General features: G+C 30.3%; 1 protein-coding gene across 1 annotated transcript in view; it reads left to right on the forward strand.

The window, feature by feature from the left end:
- The window catches only part of LOC112691823 (head-specific guanylate cyclase), a 421762-nt gene that overhangs the window by 261843 nt on the left and 132851 nt on the right, over positions 1–27068 (forward strand). The window contains exons 8-9 of the mRNA XM_025566227.1: positions 6754–6893; positions 17548–17727. Of these exons, the coding sequence (XP_025422012.1) occupies positions 6754–6893; positions 17548–17727 (320 nt within the window). The remainder of the gene's footprint in view (positions 1–6753; positions 6894–17547; positions 17728–27068) is intronic.

A 27068-nucleotide genomic window follows, 5' to 3' on the forward strand; every position in this document is an offset into this window, starting at 1 on the left:
CCTTTAGAAGTACAGTGTACACTCTATTATCAGCGGAATAAGGTGGTTTGGCATCCACGGATAAGTGAATTCCGCGGATAATCCGCAAAATTCAAATTTAAACGAAAATATTGTAATTACATATTATATTATATTACATAATATTATTACATGCATATGTAAATAAAACAGTAACAATTGGTTGTTTTTTTTTTTTTTGTTTAAAAACACTAATTTTTAACTTTCGAACGAAATTTTTTATCACACAGGTTTGTATCGTCTTTCTCTTCCAGATATTAAATGAGCCCGTCAATATGTTTTAGGGCTACTTCATGGCTCACTTGCTTCACTGCACATTGTTTTTCATCGTTATCTTCTTCACTCTCCGAAACTATACCTTATGCTCCACTTACTATTTGTTCATCGATAAGACGCTCAAGCCTGATTGTAGGACACTTTGTACAGTCACCCAGAAAAAATGAAAACTGCGGACAATTTGTACTATTTCAGAAAGTAATTAAATTTATATGGCGGACAGTTTGTGCTATTTCAGATAGTAATAAAATTTACATGGCGGACAGCGTGTATTATTGTCTATTTCGGGTAAAAATAAAATGTTGAGACATGAATTATTAGACATAATTTGTAATAAATTCGGTTTATGTACAGGCTTCGTGAATTTTTAAAACATTTACTGTCAATTATAAGTCATAAATTATAATAATATATACATTTAAAAATTAAAAGTATGGCAAATTATATCAAGTAATTGTGTATTTGTTATTATTTTATTTTCGTGTTGTACACAGGCTTCGTGAATTGTGTTTTATGTATTTCAATTTTTTTCTTATATTTTTGTTTAAATTACTAGCACATTTATCCAATTTCAAAGATTTTAGATAATACTAAATTTTGTATTTGTCTCCATACGATTTATAACTTATAACTAACCGTTTGTAGTAACTTTCCCCGTATAAATTACTTTTGAACATTTCCAACGTATATTAGATTTGTTTTTTCTTAAAATTGTATATTCATACCTATTTTTAAAAATTTTTGGGTTTAGTTTAGTTGTTTGGTTTTTATTGATCTTTTATTATCTTAGAGTGAATAGGTTATGTAATACTTCTGATACGGTGACACCAAACGCATGTCTCATACTGATCTCGATCATGATTCGCAATCTAAAGTTTTGAGCAATTTAATTTTATCTTATCCATTAAGATATATTTCCCGGTTTATTTATACCGTACAAAACGTCCGCAATCGAATTTTACCAATTTATTATCACCGTACAGTGTCCACGATCGACTTGTACCAATTTATTTTCACCGTACAAAGTGTCCGCGATATGCATCTCAAACAATAGACAGTACAAACTGTCCGTTTACCCTCAAGCCTGGATCATTGGTGTTACCATTTATTGTCTTATCAATGTTATCTTTGTCAAAAATTTCTCCTCCAGTTATAGATTTTTCAAAATTGGCCAAGTCAAAAGCAAAGACTTCTTCTTCGTCTATATAAAGCAAATTAACCCAATTATGATGCAAAATGTACATTGTAAAGATACAAAGTTTTATTTTTGTTTACATAAATGCAAGCCAGGGCAAGTTAATTGCAATTTTTAACTCAGTTAAGTTAAGTTAATTGAGATAATTTTCAATTAAGTTAAAAATTGATTTAAAACATTTTGTTAACTTAACTTAACTTCAATTGATAAGTTAAGTTAATAAAAAAAAATACATTAAGCTTTGATATTAGCGATATATATATACATTTAAAGTAGATCTTAATTATATTTATTTAATTAAAAAGATTTAAAAAGATTATGAAAATGCATAAAAAATCTCGTTTTAGAATATTTTTTATTTAATCCTAATCAGACTAGAAAAATACACAGTTCTTCATTGGAATTGTTTTAATGCACTCAAATGTCAGATTTACGGTAAAGTATATGGTATATTATTCATTTTTCAATCAAATTTAAATCACATCTGAAAAATATAATTAAAAAAGTATTATTTTTAATGTTCAATAATGGTATGAAAACTAAAAAGAATTACTGCTGCTGAAAATGTTACTAAAAAATTATATAGATGATACAGTAGATACAAAACATTAAAATAAATTTATAATATTTATTGGCTTAAATAAAATAAAAACAAATAACACAGTACAATGGATAGGGTTAATCAAGATATCTGTTAAATCTCAATAAGAAAGTCATCTCAACATTTTGGTCAGCTATTAATAATATAACAATATATTACCTAAATTAATTTATTTACTATTTCATCATAGTAAAATAATTTCTGAGATTAATAGAACTTACTTGGATATTTATTGTCCCTGTTCAATTGTATGACTTCTATTATGTTGCAATCAACACTTAAAAGTTATGCACTATTACACAGACATAAACATAACACACTAACAACTAAACATACACTTAGAAAACGATATATATTATAAGTAGAGTTATCACTGATCAGTATTGTGTATAGGCAGTGCTAGTCCTAGGTACTAAGTTGTAGGGGTACACAAAATGAAAATTATCAACGAATATGGAATAATTCTAATAATAATTTTATTCATTAACCAATAATAATATGGACCTATTTTTGTAATATATATATATCCACTTTTCATGACAATGTAATTCATGGACGGAATGGCTATTCTTACTTAGGTAATAATCTATAGATGGTCGATAACTTTTCCCTAGACCTATTTGGTTAATTAAACTTATTAGTTAATACCATGAACAATATAATGTTCTTATCTAAAAATAAAAATACAAAATTCTTCGGAACCCTTAGATTTTATTTTTGATATTTTTCTAAATTTCATTAATTTGTTATCGAATAAACGATAACAATATACGCGGTATTTGACAAAAATATTTTTCTGGTCTTGAAAATCAAAATGAACCTAATTGGGATAGATGAAAAAATAATGCATTCATTTTAAATTAATCTGTAAGAAAATAAGTTAAGTTAATTTTCCAGTTATGAAATAAGTTAAGTTAAAAGGTAAATTAACTTAACTTTTAACTTATTAACTCGTTAATGCCCAGGCTTGCATAAATGTATGTAGATGATTCCGTGGAAGACTACGGATAATCACAATAACACACAGATAATCGAGAGTATATTGAATCTTTAATAAAATAACTTATAGGTATTAATATAGGTATATATATATACCTATATAATATGTGTAGGTATATATATTAATATAATATATGTAATATAGGTATACAACCACAATATGAGTTTTAAATAAATCTCAACTTCGAATTGGGTAAAAAAGAAACACTGTAACGTTTTCATATTTATTTTTCTACGGATAAAATACTTTTTTTCTAAGAATATAATCATATATATATTTCATTTCGAAGTGAATACAAAATGTAAACAATGTTATAACATGATTTTACATACTTTGACGTTGCTGAATTTTTAAGACATGTTATTCCAAATATTTTTTTATGTGTTTCGTGGCACGAAATCGGTAAATATTTGTTGACAGATGACAAAAACAAACCAAAATTCATTTTTTTTGTGTTATATCACTTGCATGTTGAATGTTTAGAAATATTTTTATAATTTTAAATTTACAATTAATTAGAGACCGAAAACAGTTTCTGACTATTTTATAGGAACATAAAAATAACTAATTATTTATTTTCAAAAATATATACTTAGCTAATACGGGTTTTTATTTCTTTTTCAATTTTAACTGCGTTGTAATAACTAAATTTTACACAGAATAAAAATATTTTTATTATTATTATATTGAAATAAATCGTGTTTTTTTACTCAAAAATTATAAAAACCACGACTAAAACTAAATTAAAAATCGTCATTTTTAAGTACATTTGTTTATAAGTATAAATACATATATGCGTGAGTTATAAAATATGTCCTATTAATAATAATTTGGTACTGAAGTAAGTAAAGTTATTACAACCTTATTGTTGATTTTTGTCCATGCATTTTACACACATCATATTATATTTTATAAGCTAGTATTCTTACTTTGGACGACGCAAATCATTTTGGATCTGGTGACATGATATTACGAATCAATATTGTATACTATTCTCACTCGAAAGGAAATAAAAGTATCAGATAATCGATATGAAATTAAACTTATATAATTATAAACTAATAATAAAGTATTATACAATATACAGTTGGTATTTTATCATTAACGTACCTACATTAATGTACACGTTGTTAAAGTAATTGTATAAACGTTTCCACGGACTCTGTTCAAGTAACTCGTATATGTACATAATATATTTATAATAAGCAAAACATCGTTCAAATTAACGTTACACCTCTTATTCGCTTAACCGTTATACGTCATTAGGGTTTAGGTTTGATTACAGTTATGACGAATATTTCATGTCCAAAAGGATGATCTCTGGTTTTCCATGCTGCTTATGCAGTGCGGAGATTTTATGACGAAAATGAACATCGTGGATTCAAATCGTGATTTGCGTATCGTTGTTAAAATTTAAAACAGACGATCTGTACTGTATCAAATTGGTGACGCTAGAGAATTTATCTGCAAAACGTCGACCACGGTATTGTGACATCGTTTCGGTGTGCATTTCATTTAAACACGGAATCCTCATAATAAATTCGCAGTGGCCACTTATCGTTCGGTAACGGAAGTACAGTCCATGCGACGCAAATCTTTAACTTATATACTCGTATGAACATCGAACTGGGGCCCTGAAGGCCATGGTAGGTATTAGTTTGTTTGCCATACAACTTGAGGTTTAAGCATAACTCTTCTGGAGGGCCTGGGTGGATACGACCACCGCCCTGCCATTCTGTCCCTGATTGTGTTATGTTACAAGTTTATTCCGAGTCCACGTAAAAACACGATGAAATGTTACGTGACGTTGTTAGGTTTTCTTTATTCCATCGCGTGGGATCCAATTTATATGTATGTATATGGATATATATATATAGGAAAAATGTAAGCCACGCAATTTACTCGGACTTAGGTATTAGCATGTAATGGAATAACAATCGTATACACCTGTAACATGGTATTATTTTTAATAAAATACTGTGAAATTAACGATTCCATGGAATAATATCGTTCAACGTTCAATGTATTTTTACGTGAAAAACATTAATTGTGTCGTTTTAAATCTACAAAAGCAATATAAATTATTCACCATTTGTTAATAAGAATCTCGAAAAGGGATTGGTAATACAAAATTACTATGCACATTTCAATATATATAATATATTACTAGTTTGAGTATCTGTGTACCGGAATTTGAGTCAAGCATAAATATTCATAAAATATTACCAATTTAACATCAGATAATTTATGTATTCACATAATTAGAAATTACAATTCCCAAAAAACACGCTTGATGACTCTTATGCTCCTCGTAATTATCTTACAAATAATGGGTAGCTATTATAAAACTATGTTATATTATAATGCAGTAACATAACTTATAAAAATATTTAACTTGGGTAGTTAAACATAACAATCGAAGTAGATTACACAACTAAGTAATTCAAATTAGCTGAAATGCAATTTTGTATAGATTAAATTAATGTAATGAAATGGTACTAACACACACCAATACATACGAATTAATAATGTATCAAAATATAATATTACTTTTTATCATGAAAAATCTTAATTTGTACTCTATGGTAGTATAATGTATGTATATTTTTCGAGTTTTAATAAGTGATTTGAAAGTTTTGAATGGTTATCTTTATTATTATTTTATAAATTCATTTAAGGAAAGCACATAAAAAAACGTATTGTAATTGATGTGTCAATAAATATATAATGATAATAAAACAATGAATATTTATAATTTACAAATAAAATTATGACAAAGATATTTAAAACTTTAAACTATACGTAGTTAACGTATTAAACGTATTATAAGAATAAAGGTATTATTTACTTATTGATGTTTTTCAAGTTTTTGTATTATAAAATAAATAATATTAAGTTTTAAATCAATTTTTTTTTTTTTTTTAGTTTAAAGTAAATACTTACACACCCTAACATTTCCATATTCATTATTTGAAAATTATACTATTACAAAAATAGTGACAAAAAACGATAATATAAATTCAATATGATTTGAATTTATATACTAGTAGATTTATTAAAAATAGTGCATCCGAAAATCTTTTTTTTGGATTTTAGTGAGAATTTATCAATACAAGACTACATTACATTTAAAATATAAGAAGTATGTATTCATTTTTAAGTATTAGGAAATAATACTGATCTATAGGAAACATGTTTTAAAATATCCGTTGATTAATTCTGAAAAGCTTTTAAGTTTGCCTTAATTTTTACCGTTTAGTAATGGCCTTAGGTAAAGACAACTAAATCAATTAACACATTATCGGAAATCTTCTAGTGTTTCTTTATGATTGTGTAAACTTTTGACGCTCATTATCTTTATTAAAAATGTCATAAATTAGATATAACACTTAATTTTTACTAAATTGAAACAAAAAACTTTTGAAATATTTACGTTAAAAAAAAAAAGTTCCACATATGTAAATACATTTTCAAATAGGAGTAAGTTATTTTACATATTTCTGATAATAAATTTAATTTAATTTTCAATCGCATTATATTAAAATAATTATAATCATCAAGCCGTCATTTTTATGCCAAACAAATAATTAAAATATTTCTCGTTTCTGTTTTATTCTTGTGATTTTCAGATGCATAGTAATTTGTTAACTTAAATGTTTACAGGCCGTTCGGTACACACTTATTTCAAAATTAGAAGACCGAAGAATGTGAGGATTTCATTTGATGGCATCGTGAACAGAGTGAATTCACCGTTTGTGCTGACACTGTGCTTGCCCGAGCCGTTAAATCATCATTCAGCACAGGTAACAACAGTACCGTAAGATCAATAGATTTCGTCACATTCAGGATTTACATATGGGAGGGGATAGGGATTTGGAAATGGTAGATGACTGGAGGATATTGTTTTTTTTATTTTTTTTTTTTGGTTACCACGTTTTTGCGAACACATCTACACCTATTGATAATTGTCATCACGTGATATTACCCATGAGAAATCGTTTTCGCCACCCGGTAGAGGTACGTACGAGTACAACGCGAATGATACGAAACTTAACTGTCATTCATTAGTACCACTACACAGTGACTCCGAGCAAGCCAACGGTCGGTGAGATTCAAATCCATTCAACGGTGCTATACTGTGCTATACAACGTATACCTACACTTTCCGATGGGATCATCGGACTTAAGCCTGATAAGTCGTTGACGCAGTGGTCTTTCTTCGGGGCTGGATTCCGTCGGCCGAATGGACGGAACGGACGGAACACTTCTAACAATAGGTTAGCAATCGGTTTACACGGGCTTCGATCGCTTCCGTTCAGCGTTCCGGATAATACTGCCGTCCGCACACCGACTAAGAACATTTTTGACTTTATCATTTATTTTTTTGTATCAAAATCGTACCCTTTGGTGTCGTTGTAACTCGGAAGGAGAAAGTACGTGTCCGTTCAACAATACAATACGTCAAATAAGAATACCAATCCCCCGACAATTAATACAATTTATATACTCGTATATATGTGGAAATGTGATCGTATAATACATTGTATTTTATTTGTTTTCCAATTGAAAATGTGATGCTTAAAAATAATCCCCTCGATAGCTCCGAAGAAGATTTTCTTTTATCATCTTATCTGATCTTATCTTATCGATTACTATTTTATGTGAAATAAAATATTTATTTTTTTTAAATTTTTTTTTAGAAGAAAATATACAATCTATATCATAATAAGTACATGTGCTATGGGGAACAATAACATGGAATTACATAATTTGGGGAAAGTAGCTACTCACTGATAACACTTTCAAATTTGGTTAAATCTTGTCAGATTTAATTACGTTTATTTTTTTTTTTTTTTAAGTAATAAATCTTTGCATCATTTGCGTTAGAGTCGCCTTGGGGGACTACCTGGGATTGTGAGGATGATAAGTTCTTGATGAGAGAATTTGAGTGGGAACATAGACAGTTATGAAATTTTTTATAAAAAAGTTTAGCTTCATCATGAATAATTTTTAAGTTACAATATGTAAGAAGTGTACAGTTTGACACGTATGGAATAGCGTTAACTAATTTCTTTAAGGTCATATTTTGGAAAACTTGTATCTTATTCAGATTAGATTTTTTAGCAGTTCTCCATAGCTGCAATCCGTATGTTTATATGGGTTTTAATAAGGTTTTGTACATAAGGAGTTTGATATTAATAGGGGTGGCTTTGTTACCAATTAAATGCTTAAGCATACGTAGTTGGTTGATAAAGGGAAGTCTTTTTTCACGAAGATGTTGAGCCCAGGTTAAGCGTTGGTCAAGTGTTAGACTAAGGTATTTTACTGTGGGTGATGAAGGGATAGAGATGCTATAAAGAAGTACATTTGGGTAAGGTGCTTGTTTAAGAGTAAAAGTAGTATGTATTGATTTTTTTTGATTTACTTTAAATTTCCATCTAGTATACCATCGTTCCATGAGGCCTATATGGGTTTGCAAATATAAGGAGGCCAAGGATGGGTCATAATTAATCGATATAATCACTTTATCATCCGCATAGTCCGCGACTGAGGTGTTTGGTGATGTGGGTTGGTCAGAAATAAAAATATTGTATAGCAATGGAGATAATATACCACCTTAAGGAACTCAAGCATTTATATTTGCTATTTCGAACGTGGCAGTTCCATAGCAAATTATAAAGAGCAATCACTGAGTTAAGATTTGAAAAGTAGGAAGTAGGATGTAGGTAGGAGGATTTCAGTTTAAATAAGAGACCTTGATGCCAAACACGGTCAACCGCCTGAGAAATATCTAAGAAAGCACACGTGCAATATAATTTTTTTCGGGAGATTAGGATATTGCATCAACCACCTGGTGGTTAAGTCAAAGTAAATAGGTACAAGGAAAAAACCTCTACGTACTGTACCCCAGGCAACGTTCTATAACGACTAATTTTTCCAAATCCAGGCGCATATGATCTCTACAAAACAAGATACAAAACGGCCCTTCTCAGGGCCAGCACTGACGATCGCCTCATGTAACATTGAGGGCATAAATTCAAATAAGGAAGAACTGCTTACTGACTTATGTAAAGAAAACTCATGTGACGTGTTATGTGTGTAGGAAACACCCAGAAGTGAAGTTATGAATATTCCAAGAATCAATGGGATGAAGCTCGTTGCTATACGCCCACACAGGAAGTATGGAAGTACTATATTTGTTCGTACCTCAATCGATGTAACGTCAAGTCAAATAACAGAGATAGATGACATCGAGATTCTCACTATAGAAGTTGGGAAACGCACTGTGACCTCTATCTACAAACCTCCTAATTCAACTTTTGCATTCGAGAAACCAGCTAATTTTGACACTCAAAACATACATATAATCATAGGAGATTTTAATAGCCACCATACCAACTGGGGCTACGACGAAACAGATAGTAATGGCGATCTAGTTGAAGTATGGGCAGAGTCTAACAGGTTAACATTAATCCATGACCCAAAACTGCCATCATCATTCAACAGTGGTAGATGGAAAAAGGGCTATAATCCCGACATAATATTTGTAAGCGATATGATAGCTCCCCAATGTATAAAGAAAATCGGAAGACCCATACCACATACGCAGCATCGACCCATATTGTGCAAAGTTTCGGCAGTGATCAAACCATGTGACACTCCATTTTAGAGGAGAACTTTCGAAAAGCAGACTGGAACATCTTTACTAAAATTCTAGATGATGCGGTAACCGCACTAGAACCAGTAAACGAGATCTATGAAGTTTTTACAAAGTTAGTAAAAACCATCTCCAGAAAAAATATACCAAGAGGCTGCCTAATAAAGCACATTCCAGGGTTAACACCTGAATTAGTAGAATCATTAGAAAAATATACCGATAAATATGAGGCCGACCCCCCATTCGATGAGGATACGATAGAAAAGATAGAAGAACTAATGCATTTACTAACTGAGGTGAAAAGAAAACGCTGGTGTGACCTACTAGCAGAAGTAGATATGAAAAGGAGTAGTAAAAAAGCATGGAACCTCATTAAGCGCTTAGACAATAACCCCAAAGAAAAACCAAAGGTACCATCAATAACACCAAACCAAATTGCAAACCATCTTCTATTGAACGGCAAAAATAAAATGACAAAACCCAGACATTGTAAACCGAAGATCATACGAACGAAAAACAATGAAACGCATTAACTTGGAAACCCCATCCTATTTACGGAACTTGGAGATGCTATAGAGACATTTAAGAATGGGAAAGCGGCAGGGCTAGATAACATGTTCTCAGAACAGATAAAACACTTCGGAAGAACCATAAGACTATGGCTGTTTAATCTTTTTAATAATATCAGAGTTACCTAAAAGATCCCGAAAATCTGGAGGAAGGTGAAAGTAATAGCTCTGCTGAAGCCAGAAAAGGAACCTGATACTCCATCTAGCTACTGGCCAGTCTCCCTATTATGTCGCACATACAAATTATTTGAAAGAATTCTCCTAAACAGACTATGCCCCGCCATTGATGACCAACTCATAAAGGAACAGGCAGGTTTCCGCCCGGGGAAATCATGTACAGGGCAGGTATTGAACCTAACACAATATATCGAAAATGGGTTTGAAGAGAAGAAAGTTACTGGGATATCCTTTATTGATCTTTCATCCGCGTACGACACGTTTAACCATGGTTTATTGTTTTCTAATGTATATCAGACAACCAGAGACTACAAATTTACGCAAATCACTCAAACATTAATGAGCAACCGAAGATTCTATGTATCATTAGCCGGGAAAAACAGCAGATGGAGAAACATAAGAAATGGGTTGCCACAGGGAAGCGTTTTGGCTCCCACGCTTTCTAATATCTATACCAATGATCAACCCATAGCTAAGGATAACAACATCAAACACTATGTATATGTTGATGATTTAGCAATTGCTGTACAAGAAGATAGTTTTGAAGCAGTGGAAGCAAAACTCTCTACAACATTGGACCGTATAGGAAACTACTATAGGTCAAATTATCTGAAGCCAAATCCTAGTAAAACCAGTGTCTGTGCTTTCCACTTGAGAAACAAGCAGGCTAACAGAAAACTGATAGTGAAATGGGAAGATGTAGAACTAACTCACTGTAGTTCACCCACATATCTAGGCGTGACAACCCACTGCGAAAAAACCAGTAAAAAAATTAATACCCGGAACGGTTTGATATAGAAACTAACAGGATCAGCATGGGGTGCACAACCACATGCGTTACGGGTCTCAGCGATGGCCCTATGCTACTCAATAAAGGAGTATGCATGCCCGGTCTGGAGAAACTCTACTCAAGCGATGAAAGTAGATACTGCCTTAAATACAACATGCCGAATAATCATAGGATGCCTTAGAAACACACCAATAGACAAAGTTTACCTACTAGCAGGTATCCCATCACCATCAGTTCGACGCCTGATATCCTCTAGAATTGAACGCGGTAAACAAAAAAGAGATATAAGGCACCCTATGTATGGCCAAAATGATCCCACTTCCCGTCTGAAATCAAAAAAGTCTTTCCTAAAGGTAACTGAAGAGCTAACGGAAACACCCTTACTAAACAGGATATGTGAGTGGAAAAAACTGATAATGGACACCAACGGCAAAAGATGGATGGAACCATCAAAAAGACTACCTCCTGGTAACAACCTAGAATGGCCAGTATGGAAGACACTGAACAGACTGCGTGTTGGTGTAGGACGGACAAAAGAAAATATGAGAAAATGAGGATATGGAAATCAAGATATAAATTGCATATGTGGACAAGAGCAGACAACGTCACACCTACTTGTTTGCCCACAAGGGCCAAGCCCATGTATACAAGAGGATCTTGTGATAAGCAACAAGAAGGCGGTAAATACAGCCATATACTGGACAAAAGAAAAAATATAATAATTATGCAATGTACACATGCAATACTTGTTACCATAATTTTAGAGTGTTACTGTTACTTATATTTTATATACTCCTATTTGATATTAATTATTTAGTTTTGTTTTATAAATTACATGTTTGTTTTAATTTTAAATATATGATGCCTGGCACGAGAAAAAAAAAAAAAGAGGTAGTAAGACTTCCATCGGATTTTTTGTAATGGTAGATTAGTAGCTTTCCAAAGACTACCATCTTTTGGAGTAGGATTGGTTAAAGTACGAATGAAAACTGTGTTCTTATGTTTAACGATATATTTTTCAGTGAATTTGATAGACGATTGTAATTTTGTTTATGAGAGAGTAAACGAGTACGTTGGTAATGAGCTCCAGTTCTGCGTTTTTCAACTATCATAACTCTTATATGTTTTGGGATGAGATTGTATTTAGATGGGGATAAGTTTGTGGTTGTAGCAGACCAGGCAATATTTTGTATAATTTTCGTTAGATTATTCACTGCGGAATCAATATCATCAAGCGTTTTTAGTTTGATATTTCGTTAATATTTTCATTTATAGTTTCATGGAACTTGCCAATATCAAAGAATCGGTTGAAAAGATAAAGAGGAGCTTGGTGCATCGTAGGAGAAGCATTAAGAGTAAATAGAACTGCGTGGTCAGAATTTAAGTCAAGAATATTTGAAGTATGGCAGTGTATATGAATGGATAATTTAGTTACGAAGATGTCCAGTGTATCTGGATTTTATTGAGAGGAGCAAATAACCAGTAGGTTGGCCCAAGAGGGGCAAATATTTTCAGTTTTTTTGTATTTATAAAATTATGCAGTTTGATTCCACGGGGTTTATTTGTGCAACAGCTCCATGCTTGGTGTTTGGCATTTAATCGCCGCCAATAATGAAATTATTTTTGATTGTAATAAAGTACTCTGAGAACTTAGAAAATGTTATGTTATATATTGAGGGAACGTATACAGCAACTATAGTAAAATGATTATCATTTAATTTTATATTAATTGCACAAGATTGTATGAAGTCATGAGAAAAACTAGGAAGGAGTTGGAAAACAACGGTTGACTTAATATAAATAGCTACACCTCCATGCACCGTGTTGTCAGGATGTTTAGTATGGATTAATTTGTAACCAGAAATTAATGTTTTAATATATTTAGTGAAATGAGTCATAATCATAATTTAGAATTATTTCAAATATTATGTTATACATTTGTGACCAGTGGCAGATTACCCACTAGGCTCGTGAGGCACATGTAAGATTATATGTATTCTATGTTTGAATTAAAGTGTAGATTAATAATTATTCAACCATAATACCTTTGAATCATTTCTCACTTCTAGGATGGCTATACCCAATTACCCATCACTCTTCAATGTTAGCCCATTCAAATTACGATCTCTGGATAGTACTTAAAAAAGGGGGCGGTAAACACTCAGCGTGCCTCAGGGCGCCGAGAAGGTTAATCCGCCACTGTTTGTGACTAAATGATATGTTAATTTGTTTTAATTGTTTTCCACTATTTAAATAGTAATGTACAAAACTAAATCGTCGAAAAAAAAAGTTTAGTTATGAAATAATCTTTTATGAGTTTACGGCTAGATAAATAATTAATTGAAATTATTTCATACATTTTTATAAATATCAAGTTATTCGAGGTTAAATATTTTAAATTGTATTCTAGTTTATAATGTGTTATTTCGTGAGTAAATTATAAATTATGTCTTGTTGCATTTAAAATCGATGAAAATAAATAAAATACTCAGTGTACGCACATAGAATAATAATTTTAATAAAAAAGGCACGATTTATTTCAGAAATAACTTTTTATGTACACAAGCTTTATACTCGTACAAACAGTAATGTTTACATGAAAATTAAGAATATCTACCTAAATTACGGTCGAAAATTTGGTATTTATAAAGTTAAATCGTAAAAACTTGATTAGTTAGTGTGTCTAATTAACAGAATTTTCATACTTGAACGTTTATAATGGATAGGTTACCGAATTCACACACATATAATCTTTTATGTAAAAACACATATTTATATATAGTTGTTTGCTTATGGGCATCCAACGTTCATCATTTCATATGAAATAATGACGAGCGATTGAATGCCTTTTGGAATTTCTCTTCCTTCCATACAAATGCGTTATATCAATAAGGTCGACGAAAATCGGGTGTAATGGTTTATAGACCACGTTCTAGATTAAGTGCTCACATATTTTAAGTATATGCATATACACCAAACATATACCTATGTTTATAAAATGTATTACACTCCAATAGCAGGGTTTTTATTTGCGGAAAAACCGTCGATGTGGTATGTAAAACGAGTCTTTTCTACACCACAAGTTGAGCGGGTCAATTATTCAAATTCGGACGTTTGGTAAATTCGTTTACGCAAAACCAGCAATTTCAACCGTTTGCAGGACAGGTCAATGGAGATGGACGCTTAATTTATTTTTTTTATATTTTGCCCTTGTCCTTTTCATATTCATATTGTTATCGTCAGGTCATTGTGTGACCGAAGCTAGATGACGTGTCAATATTTGAAGGAAAAGGAAATTAAAAAAAAAATTAAAAAAATCGGTCGATAGTGCTTTAGCATTGTTATAGTGTATTCTATATAGTAAAGAAGATTAATATTTCAAGGGAAAGGGATAATGTATTATCTATGTAGATAATTGAAATTTTATTAAAATACTGTTATCCATTTCAGACCAGAATATTTTGAGTACAAAATTGAAATATTGTAAGCATTTTTTTTAAACATATTTTCTTTTGAGAATTTTATCTTTTCATTTATACATCATCATAACAATGCTGCATGGTAAAATTCTATTAGATTACAAAAAATATTACTATCAAGCTTTTTTTCGTGTGAAATACTCTTGATATGAAATGTAAATTGCTATTCAAAATACACGACTGTTTAAATTAAGAATGTATTAGTGTTGGTTTCAATGATAACAAAAAAAATATATGTACAAATTATTAAGATTCTGAATAAAATATTGTTAGTTAAAATTTGAAATACATATGATAAAAAAAAATGTAGCTACCCCATAAACGACCAAAATAAACCAATTTGTTGTACTTTTTATAGGAAGATTTAAAATAAAATATATTTTCATATATATATTTATAAACACGTTTCTTTGATATTTGTTTTGATCTGTAGTTGCCTTTTCTATGAGTTATAAACTACAGTTGAATTGAGAAACAAAAACAACAACTATAAAATTATTTTACCCATGAAATAGTTCAAATATTCTTCTTGCTGTTGAATTTGATTTTAAATTTCAATGTAAAAATTCAGAAATACGTTGAGAAAACTATGTATATATATATAAATAGAAATAATGATATTTCATAATGAAACGAGTAGATATTGTCAGTTGCAAGGACAGGAAATGAAAAAATGCACAAGTAATAAATATGTATCTGCTTAAACGCGATTCCGCAATATCACTCGAATAGTGTTTACGGTCAGTTGTGATTTTATTAGTCCTTTCATTAGATGATAAGAATTGAGAAAGTATAAATTAATAAAACCAAAAATAAAAACCGTTATAATTTGATTTATGTGTGTTTGAATAATAGTGGTTGTTTCCGTAATAAAATGTTTTGAAGGTACCTACATGTTTGGAGAATGGTTTCAAAACGTTGAGAATCTGCACATCGCGTGTTCCAAAACGAAATCTTACGCATGTAGACATTTGTGATTCAAAATTTTATATTTATATGTGTATAATATGGGCAAAAATTAAAAATATTTCTTCGACGACACTTACTGGTTTTTTGTGAGCCTAAAGCACACTCGTATGTATATGCTAGTTATAAACTGAACAACAGTGTATGTCACATAGTGGTACTTAAGTGAAGCTTTTGTAACAGAAAACCTTTATCGTATCGATTTTGAATACTATAGCATAAGATAAATATACGAAGCATGTTTAGAAAGTAAAAGCACTAGATTTTTTTTAGTTTTATAAAATAGTTGTATATATATATAAAAAAATTCATTATATTTTTAACGTATATATAAGCTATTTTTACACGTAATAACCTTCTCGTACTACGCAAGTACTGTCAATCGGTGGTTAGGTTAGTTATGAATAATTTTTTCGATTTTTTGTACCAACTCATTAGTCGCATTTGAAGGTCTCCCACGCCTCTGATTTTTATGAATATTCTTTCTGCCTACATTGAACTTACGACAATGCTTAAACACGTTCGTTCCGTGCATAACACCATCGCCATAAATATTTTTGATAAGTGTGAAAATGTCAGTACGTGTATTTTCTTTCACGTTAAGAATGGTCAACTTTGAAAAACAATTTTCTACCAGGTTTAAAGGGCAACAAAACCTTTACTTTCTGAACATGTTTCGAATATATATAATTAATGCAGTTTCGTGCCGAGATAAAAAATTTTTTGATGCTAATTGCAAAGTCTAGTTTACCACCCACCCACCCATATTTAAATTCATCTCATTCAGAACTCATATATCAATATTTCTCTACCTAAATATATACGATAATTATGTGATTTACATATTATTATCCAACAACCACCCACCCCTTTTTAACTTAATGCCTGGGCTTCATTTAGACCTATATTCGGCACGCCACTGAATTTATGTATGATTTATATTTCTTAATCTAAGGTTGTGAGAAAAATGTGGCACACAAAAAATGCAATAATTGGAGCACCAAAAGTTTATTTTTATTCTTACCTTATACATTTTTTTGGAATTATTTTAAATCGTAAAACCTTTAGACGTGTAGTATCATCGTTATACATAATAGACACCAATAATTAAACGTTATGTGATTTATCACTAACCAAACAAATGTATATATTTATGTGATACGCCGTTATGATATAGCTCAACCAGTAGTGATTGGATAAACTATGCAGGCATACGAGATATGTGTTGGTATAGTGTGTACTTGTGCGTACATATTAATTATATAACAACATATTATATTATGTATAGTTAAAAACTATGAAAAAAAAAAAAAAAAAGTTACTTGAATAATTGTTACTAATTATCGCTGTATAATAAATAACAGTCCCAAATAGATAACACGTGCATAAAATTCACATAAATACACAATGTAATAATATATTGATGTATAAATATGTATTGGTAGTGGCCGATGATACAACAAAATATTTAAAGACTATATTAAAATTAATTTGTTCGCGAGCATTATAAAATTAAATTTTGTAGAGGTTCGAACCCATTATACCCAGGGCAACAATTAGTTTCGTGATGTAAGCAATGAAATCTAGCATATTTTATGTGTGTCATTATTAAACTTTTTTTTTCGGCTTAAAAATATATCATAAAGGAAAGTACAGTACGAATATATTTTTTACCCATTAAATAATTTATTTATCATTTAAAAAAAAAAAAAACACGCATCGCAGTAGACTTTTAAATAACTAATTTTAAATTTTATTTACATATTTTAAATAAATAATAATGTTTTCGTAACTTTCGACATGCATTTTTATTTTCAGGGTTTGGAATTTAAAGGTCAAATGGTGTTGTGCAATGAATCTGAATCATTATTGTTCGTTGGTTCACCACTGCTGGACGGATTGGACAGCTTGACCAGCCGGAGCCTGTTCATATCGGACATACCATTACACGATGCCACCAGAGACGTGATATTAATTGGTGAACAAGCCAGAGCCCAGGTAAAACACACAATATTATGTACATGAATTTAATATATTCCAAACAACTCTATTGCTTATGCGCCATGCTGCAAACCATTAGAATACAATGTATTATCCACTAAATGAATAAGGCTTACCCAGTGTATTTATCACAGTGCGTTCATGCGTATATCCTATTGATGAATGGACCCAAAGGTATAAAAAAATAAAATAAAAATAATATACACGTGGACGCTATCTATTTATTCGAGTTTATATCACTGAGTTATTATTCCACGCAAACGACGGTTTTCCGTGACAACCGAAGATGAAGTGAATCCTTCGAAATGTAGACACTTATATTATTGGTGCAGGGATGCGACTATGATAAAGATCCATAGCAGATTTAGTGGATGGTAATGTTATGATTTGTAAAGAATTTATGGTAAAGAGCCATTTTTTCCTGATACACACAAACCATAAGACATCAAAAACAACAATGGTTATTTGTTACAATAACAATAACGATGATATACCGTGGTGCGTGGCCGTCTTTAGCAGAGAAGTATGCAAATTCATGGCAGGTAAAACAATAAGTTGGTCCCATGAATTTGTAGGATTAAATTGTTTTATTGACGTAAAAAAGCTGTTGTTCTTAATAGATAGGTTGTTTCAATATCAGTAAATGTAACTTGGTGTATTGGAAATTTTCTATCATTTTTCCAGATTTTCTAGTTCTGCAGTAATTTCTTCGTTTATTAAGTCTAGAAAAGTGCCTTTGATGGCTAGTTAGCCTGATTTCAGCATGTGTTGCGGTGATATTATGGGCATGGCCCGACGACAACGGAGACACAACAAACTGGTGGTTGGGAATCGGGACAGTTGCGACACGGACGTGCTATCGAACGGACGGTCGGAACATGAATGATGATGTTTTATATAATAGTGTGATTAGTGTGGAGAGTTGAGTGGAGAATTGACCTGTATTTATATTATTTATATTGATTTCATATAAGTTCTTTGCTCTGATTAGTTAATTCTCCAACTATCATCAGTGTAGAATCGTATTGTTAGTGTCTGGTCGTTTTATGCCTAACACGCTACTCGACACTGTTGTATCATGCTTTTTTTAAGGTGTTAAGTATATTTTTTCACAAACGTTATGGCCCTGATAAGGGCCGTTTTATGTTGATAGCTTTTACCTATACAAATATGGTGTTCTATTGCTAATATCACTCCCCCGCAGTGATAACACCTGCTAGTAACACAATTATCAGTATGTTTTTATAACACGCATCAATGGTATAGTTGTATAATAAAGCAATAAAAAAAAATAAATATTTTTCTTTTGGTATTGCTCCTAATTAATGCCCCAAACGTCTGAATTACGGTGTAGCGAGTTCGTGTATGTATATCGACTACTCTTTTTAATAATTTTTAATATTTTTCGATTTCTTTGAAATTATTTGAAAGCATTTTTTAAATTCTATATCATTATTATCTCATAAAAAAATATCACATCTTCCGATGAACATTGTTTTACTGAAATTATTAAATTCACACGCCCCGTAGTTAGTATTTTGATAAGAGATAGTTATATCATTGTACGTAGATGCGTTTGGATTGAGATATGAATAAATCAAATTTTTTGATTACCCAATAGATCATAGATTGAACATACGTTTAATATATATATGACATGCATTTGACATTAAACGTTTACAAAATAAGCAAAACCACAGACTTTGTTTTAATAGTGGTTGGGGCATAAGTTTTAACATCTAGCTCTTCTATATATTCACCATTGAATTTGTGTTAGATGTTACCAACTCTTGACAACATGAAAAAATCGATCTTATTTAAGCATAAACGTGGGTGTACTTTTGTCACATAATATTACAATATGACGAAGGACAGCATCAGTAGTGGCAGCAGTTTAAACCAGTGTAAACCAGATCAGTGGCGCAACCAGGATTCTTCGAGGGGGGGGGTTGTGAATTTGAAAAAAGAAAACATTCTTGACAGATATTTGGTGGGGAAAAGAGAGTAAAATTAAGTTAGGTTTATGAGTAAAATATTTAAATTAAAAATTAAACTGTTTAACTTCTATTTATAGATAATGCACGTTGGAAAATAATTAGACTAATTGAATATTTAAATAGGTAAACTTTATTCATAAATCAAAGTTTAATAAGTAATAATATAATAATTTATAGTTTAAGATTAATTCTCCGTGTAGAGTGTTTTGCCACTTCATCTAGCACCAAATCTGCTTTAACTTAAATATCTGTATGTATATTTAAAGTAGTAATTCCATTAAGTCCCTGCTCTTCTGTAGTTTTACGTAAATAAGTTTTTAGTCTCTTAAGTGTAGAAAATGACCTTTCTTCTGTGGCAGTTATTACCGGCAATGTAATTAAAATTTGTAGTAGTTTTGCAATTATTGGATATACTTGAAAATCACATTGAAAGTATTTATCTATCAGATATCTTTTTTAATGTTTGACTGATTCCTGGTAATCACAACTTTGGTACCACAAGTCTAACTCTCCAAAACACATTTGGTCACTTACAATAGAATCAAAACAGAAATTTAATATGTCCGTATACAAATTTGAAATTTCTTTAAATTCTAGTTGAATTTCTTTAGTAACAACTTTTACTTCTGGCTTTAGTAGTAGACAAATAAAACTTTTTAATATGGTTTAGTGTTCCAAAAAATGATTTTTCATTTGGTCCAAGAAATTGTCAATAAATGGAATAAATATTGAAACACAATAACACTGTTCTGGACAGTCGGGGGCTACATTGCATCTCATTTACTACTCGTCTGTGATTCTCGGAACACAAATATTAATATTTAATTCATTACAAGTATCTTTAGTTTCCTGAAGTATGGAATGAAATTGGTTATCAACATTATCTCTAATGTTTTAACTGCATACTGTGTTTGACAAGCAAAATTTAAAGCTCTTTCTAGGTCCAAATTTTCAGACTGGAAAAATTTGCTCAATGATGCACTTAATGAATATATTTTTAGTAAAATACTCAGAGAAATTTAAAATTTAAATTGATGTTGTAAGGTATTTAACTAATTTGCTGGTACTGATGAATCTATATCTCTCCATTTATAAATCTCATCTAGAGCATTAATAATGGCAGGCTGAATCTTGTGGAACATCGTTACTGCGTCATGACGTTCTACCCATTTTGTAGCACAAAATTATTTTAGTTTTGATGGTTTGGATTCTGTTACTATGTTTTTAAAAGATTCTTGTAAAATATTTTGTTTTTTATGATATCTAAAAAATGTACAAACTGATTGCATTATCCCCATATAATTCCTAATTTCTACTACATTACAACTATATGATATTGCAATGTTAAGGCAGTGAGATGCGCAATGTATATATAATGCCATAGGGTGGTCGATTCTAATCTGTGCCTGTACACCATTAAACCTACTAGACATTGTTGCTGCTCCATCATACCCTTGACCAACTAAATATTTTACTTCCAATCCAATACTTTTTAAACATTCCAAAATTGTTGTATCAAGTGCTTATTCAGTGACTTCTTTGACTTCTACAAAATGTAAAAAATCTTTTCGAATCTTTTTTTGCTCAGTATGAATGTATCTCACACATATTGTCAACTGGTCTTTGTTTGATATATCAATGGTTTCGTCAGCTAGTACAGTGAACGCTTTATATTTATTTATATCTTTTACATGTTGTTTTAGAATTAAATTGTTACACACTATAAGAATCTCATTTTGGATTTTCCAACCAACATACAACGTATGTTTAGGACTATTTTGTAGATCATCATCAAGATCTTTATCGCCAGAATCTACTCTAAACCTTAATAATTGTCTGAAATTTCCATCATTGTCATCATTAGTTAATTCAGTTCTTGTGTCATTTTGATTAATAAGTGGTTTATTTTCCCGATGTCCTCTAAGTGCGATTTCTTATTTACCATAAAATAGAACAGTTTTATCTATGGATAGAATGCATTTTCTATTATTTTATATTTCTTCTTTCAATACATTATTTATTTGTAATTCCACAGAGTCCACTTTATTGTTTTTCACAGCAACAAAATGGTCATATTTGTACTGGCATGTCTTATGGTAATTAGTATTGGCTTGTATTTGAAATTGGCCTTTAACACCTATTGCTTTTTTCCAGTTATCAAATTTACTTGTCACTAAATTTCCTGAACTCTGATGGGCTCCTTTTCCTACTGTATCAAGACTAAAAAGTACACTTATCCTACAATAAGCTCTATTTTGCTCTTTTGAGTATTGTAACCATTTAAACTGAACCAACCATGAATATTGAAATTTTAAGTTCCTATTTTCAGATTTAGGAAATTTACAATCAGGACTAGGAAACCATAGTTTTTATATTGCTATTGACTTTTTATTATCAGTTAACTAAAATAAAATTAAGGATATAAGATCAGTTGATACAATTAGTTAAAATGTATATCTTTGTTCATAAATAAATTAACTTACGTTTTTCTCTACATAATAAGATATATCATAACTGTTTTTACTTAATATATACAGTTCATTTGATGTACCAGCTACAATAAGTTCATCACAAATAACCTAATAATGTTTATAAAAAAAAGCGTTATGCGTTGAAAAGCAAGAAGTATGAAAAGGAAATAAATTTTGCATCATAAGACATACAAGAAAATACATTTTAATTTATAATAAAAAAATATAAGACATAATTTACAACAGAATAATAGATAGTGAAAAAAAGATAAAGGAAATTCCCAAGCTAAACACCACAATAATATCTGGCTGATTTTAAAATCTTATAAGTTTATTAAGATTTTATAGATTCAAATTATATTTTTATCTATATTTAATGCTTATTACATCAATGTACTTTATGTATTAAAATATAAGTTAAAAAGCAACAACAAGTATAACTGTTGAATTTTAAACTATAAGTCAAATAGGGGCGTATTTAGACTTACTTATAAAGGAAGGGAGGACGATTCAAATTTTTTCTTTAATTCAGGCTCAAAATTTACAAGTAAAATGTTTGGTAATATTTAAATCAGGTGAATCCTTAATATTTGTGATTTATTTATTTTTTTTAATCTAATGCTGGATCCACTGACAATCGACTTTTGTGTAGTTTTTTTTAACACCTGTCTGTGTTTTGAAAATTACGCTTGGGTTTTATTTGGTTTTTCACTAAGTATGGACACTAAGTATCGTTATAAAATGATTCACATTAAAAAAATTTGAAATCTATATTTCACATATGATCGATTCCTTAAATATGTATTTAAGAGGGGCACGATCGCCCTTTTCGCCCCTCTTAAAATACGCCCCTGAAGTCAAAAGCAATATTTCACTTAATACTATTACTGTTTACTTATCTTATTATTTTAATTCAATAATAATTAATGAATACTCCAATACTCCAACGTCTTTCTCATATTTCATAATTTAATATTGCATAAACTGTAAAGTGTGTTGTAAACTGTGTATATGTTGTAGACATATAATCAAATCAGGTATTTTATTAAATGCCTAGGGATATAGTCAAAGAATTTAATGTTTATGCAATTGCACTATCCACCTAGACATTTAGTAAAATGCTTATTTCATGTCAGACGAATAATAAAAAAACATTTTGTATTGTTTTAAAAATCTAAATATATTTTCTATCAGTTATTTATTGCTATTATATACATAAAAAAAAACTATGTATTGTTTATTAATATGTAAAACATGTTGGTATGAAATTATATGTTTAATTTCGTGTTCATTATACTATTATTTTAAAAATTAAATCATAAATATTTACAGGTAATAACTAATTAGATGTGATGGACGTAGATGATAGTGATTTGGCTATATGCCTACGACATATATATAACTAGTGTTATAAATTTATAATTTATAATTATTAATTATTTTACACTCACTGTTTCTTGCTAAACTAAAGGTATAGGCTGTGGATCATCAAGATTGACATCTTCATCTTCATCTGTTATTACCAAATCATTTGGTTTGTTTTTTTTTTGGAAAAACGATAAAATACTAGAATTTTTCCTTTTCTCATTAATATTAATTAATACCCGTTTTAATTTATAGTTATAACTATTACGATTTAAAACTTAATACGTTGCAAAATTCAAAATTAATAATTATATTGAAACATTTAATCTTTTCATAAAATTGTTATACCCATAGACCTTATACTAATAGACGGAACTTCTCTGGTTGGCGGTTTATGGCGGGTGGTGCGGTTACGATTTTTTTAATTTTTTTTTTTTTTTTAATTATCTGGAACGCCAAAGAAATCAATTGCCGACCCCTGGTATAAGGTCTATGGTTAAACTACTGATTACTGATACAAGTGATATCACATAAAAAATTATATCTTACAATTGTCTATCGAGATGTTATTGATGTTTGGAGTTGAACCGAACGTTAAAAAACGCTCTATATTGTTATGTTATCTTTATTACCAATTATAATTATGAATCACGGTTGTTGTAAATCATAGAGTAATTATTACTCTATGTTGTAAATATAATATTATATATACAACCGTCATACGAATAATATTTATATCAATCGACAATCCGTCTTTTCGCGTATATTAAGATAAATAACTTTTTTTCCTATGTAAAATTTGTGGAAACCTCAGAAAAATTTCAGGGGAGTCGCACCCCCTCCCCCACTAGTTGCGCCTCTATACGAGATTACAATCATAAACTTTCGCAATTTTTCATTCTTATAGAAGTAGAAAGATGCCGTTCTACAAAATATAAAATATATCATATATCTAAATATAAACGCAGTATCCCGCTAAATCAGATACCAGCAATTGCACAAACATCCAGTAAAATTGTATTTTATATATATTTATTTATATTAAAATATTTTACGATAACGAGAAAATGATCTAAGTACTAATTATTCTATACTTGTTAAAAGATTTACCGCTCTACATAATACAAACTATAGTGAAAAAGGTAACCAAATTTTGAGATTCTCAAGTATTATAAACTATTGTCACGTTAGTTTTTTTTTTTTGACACATTGTAGTTGCGATAGTGTATAATAGAAGTGGTGAGGAAGATAACTTAGATAGAGGTGACGTTAATGCAGATGACAATTTGATTATTATTGTTACATCTCGTGTCCTTGAAGTTATTTGTCTGATGTAAAAAAAAAAAAAAAGTATTAAATTATACTTTCTTACATATGGTCGCAAACAAAACTAACATTCTTTACACTAATTATTAACTAAGTAAAATGGTCTGCGAAAAATGTTATATCTTTTACTATAACTTTATACCATGAAATTGGATTTCACATTAGATCTATTATATTGCTTTGGAGTTGAACATATTCCAACATGGTCATTTATTTTGAAGGATATAACTAGAGATTGTGTCTTTTCAATTTTTACCGAACCTACTTACTCATAATTACATTGTTACACAACTAGTCAGTTTTAAATAACTATTAGATTTGATATTTATAATCTGTAATGGAAATTCGGTATTTGGGGTGTACTTTTTTATTTAAATCACCAGTGGACCTTTGTTTCGATAATTCAGTAACTTTTTATCCACCTTTATGTCTGATACGTATAAATAGTATAGCTTTACCCATCGTGGTCACGCATAACCGTAAATATATTTAATTTCAAGCTACGCAAATGACATGGTGGCAGATGTCATAATAACAAAATATTTTAGGTTTACTGTGAATTTTAATCATTTGTTCATATATGTATACAATTAATTTAATATCATGTGTACCACTTGTAACTATGGTTACGAAATCGAAATAGTTACATAGTGCATAACAATGGCACCAATCGTGCGTGTGCACACCTCTGCTACACCGCTCGTCTTTCAATACACTGTGCGATTGCATGGCTATTGCAGGCTATGCACTTATTATTTTTTATATTCCCATTAATATTTTGAATTTCGTACCACCACCAAAGGCGTCATACTAAGGGAGGGGGAGCTAGGGGTATACTTAAATAAAATTTAAACATTTAGGATATAGACTATTATAGGTTATAGATTATTATCATATCGGATTTTCTAGTAGCCCACGTGACTTTGTAGCCATCGAAAAAACTAAAAGAACTTTGTATTGTTGTACGATTTGAAAAAATATTCCTCCATAATTAAGCATTATTTAGAAATCAGCGTATATAGTATGCAGGATGCAACCCCCTGATATAATTCCTCTGACGTCTATGGCCACCACGGTATATCCACTCTAAATTTCCCGGCATGCCCTCACGCAATATCTGATCTTCGTCATAAAATAATTTTACAAACGTTCGTATTTATGGCATTTCGCTTTGTTTGCGCAATTAATTATGATTTTTAATAATCGTGTAATATTATTGTCTTTGGAGTGATGATAATGAGTGACTCTTTATGAGTTTATAGACGAGAATTGCACTCGCAATGTGACGTCAAACAGTGGTCCGTATTTATGATTGTATAACGATTATATTAACTTATTTCTGTGATTAATATGTTTATTTAAAATACATAATAATATCTGAATTCAATCTAAGTACATATAACATGTACCTCACTAACCTCACGATATCACCGAATATTCGGAAAACTCGTATAATCGAATACATCTTTTATACTCGCTATTCATGTTCAGCAACACTTTCGTCTCCATCTCTTGTTTTTGTTTCTTGGAAATATTATTACAATACTATTACAATCGTCAATTGCAATTCTGGTACACGGAGAATATTTGAGTAACATAGAATCATTATAAGGTTTTACATTACTGAATTCCAAATTATTCTCTTGTCGACATTTTACATTATTAACATTTATCATCTGGCTTCTGTACTCAAGTCTCGCCGTGATCGAGCCAAGCTCTATAATTTTTCCCGATTTATCTCTCATAGTACATTCTTATGTGTCTTGAATGATGACATATGACATGATATAAAAACGTAATGTTTCCGGAGAGAAAAAAAATTATGGTTTATCGCATATATAACGTCCGGTACATTATGTATTATACTGACGATATTATACTAACGATCATGGATCTAAAAGTTTGCATAAAACACTAAAAATTTAAATAATTTTAAACTCATATTACTCTCATATTCTCTCTCTTTCTAAAGAAAATGATGAATTTCGTAATGAATTAAACCCATACAATTTTTCGATGACTTTGCTGTGAGCCAAACATTTAACAGTTTAAGCCCTTGTTAATGACTTTAAATTTCAAGTAAAAAAACAACTTGTGAACCAGTTGATAACGTTAATGCCACATTAAGTCAATAATTCGTATAATTACTAGTGAGCTTCAGTTTCCAGTGTTATGATAC

The sequence above is a fragment of the Sipha flava genome, unplaced genomic scaffold (assembly GCF_003268045.1).
Source record: "Sipha flava isolate LNK unplaced genomic scaffold, YSA_version1 67_pilon_pilon, whole genome shotgun sequence".
NCBI lineage: Eukaryota > Metazoa > Arthropoda > Insecta > Hemiptera > Aphididae > Sipha > Sipha flava.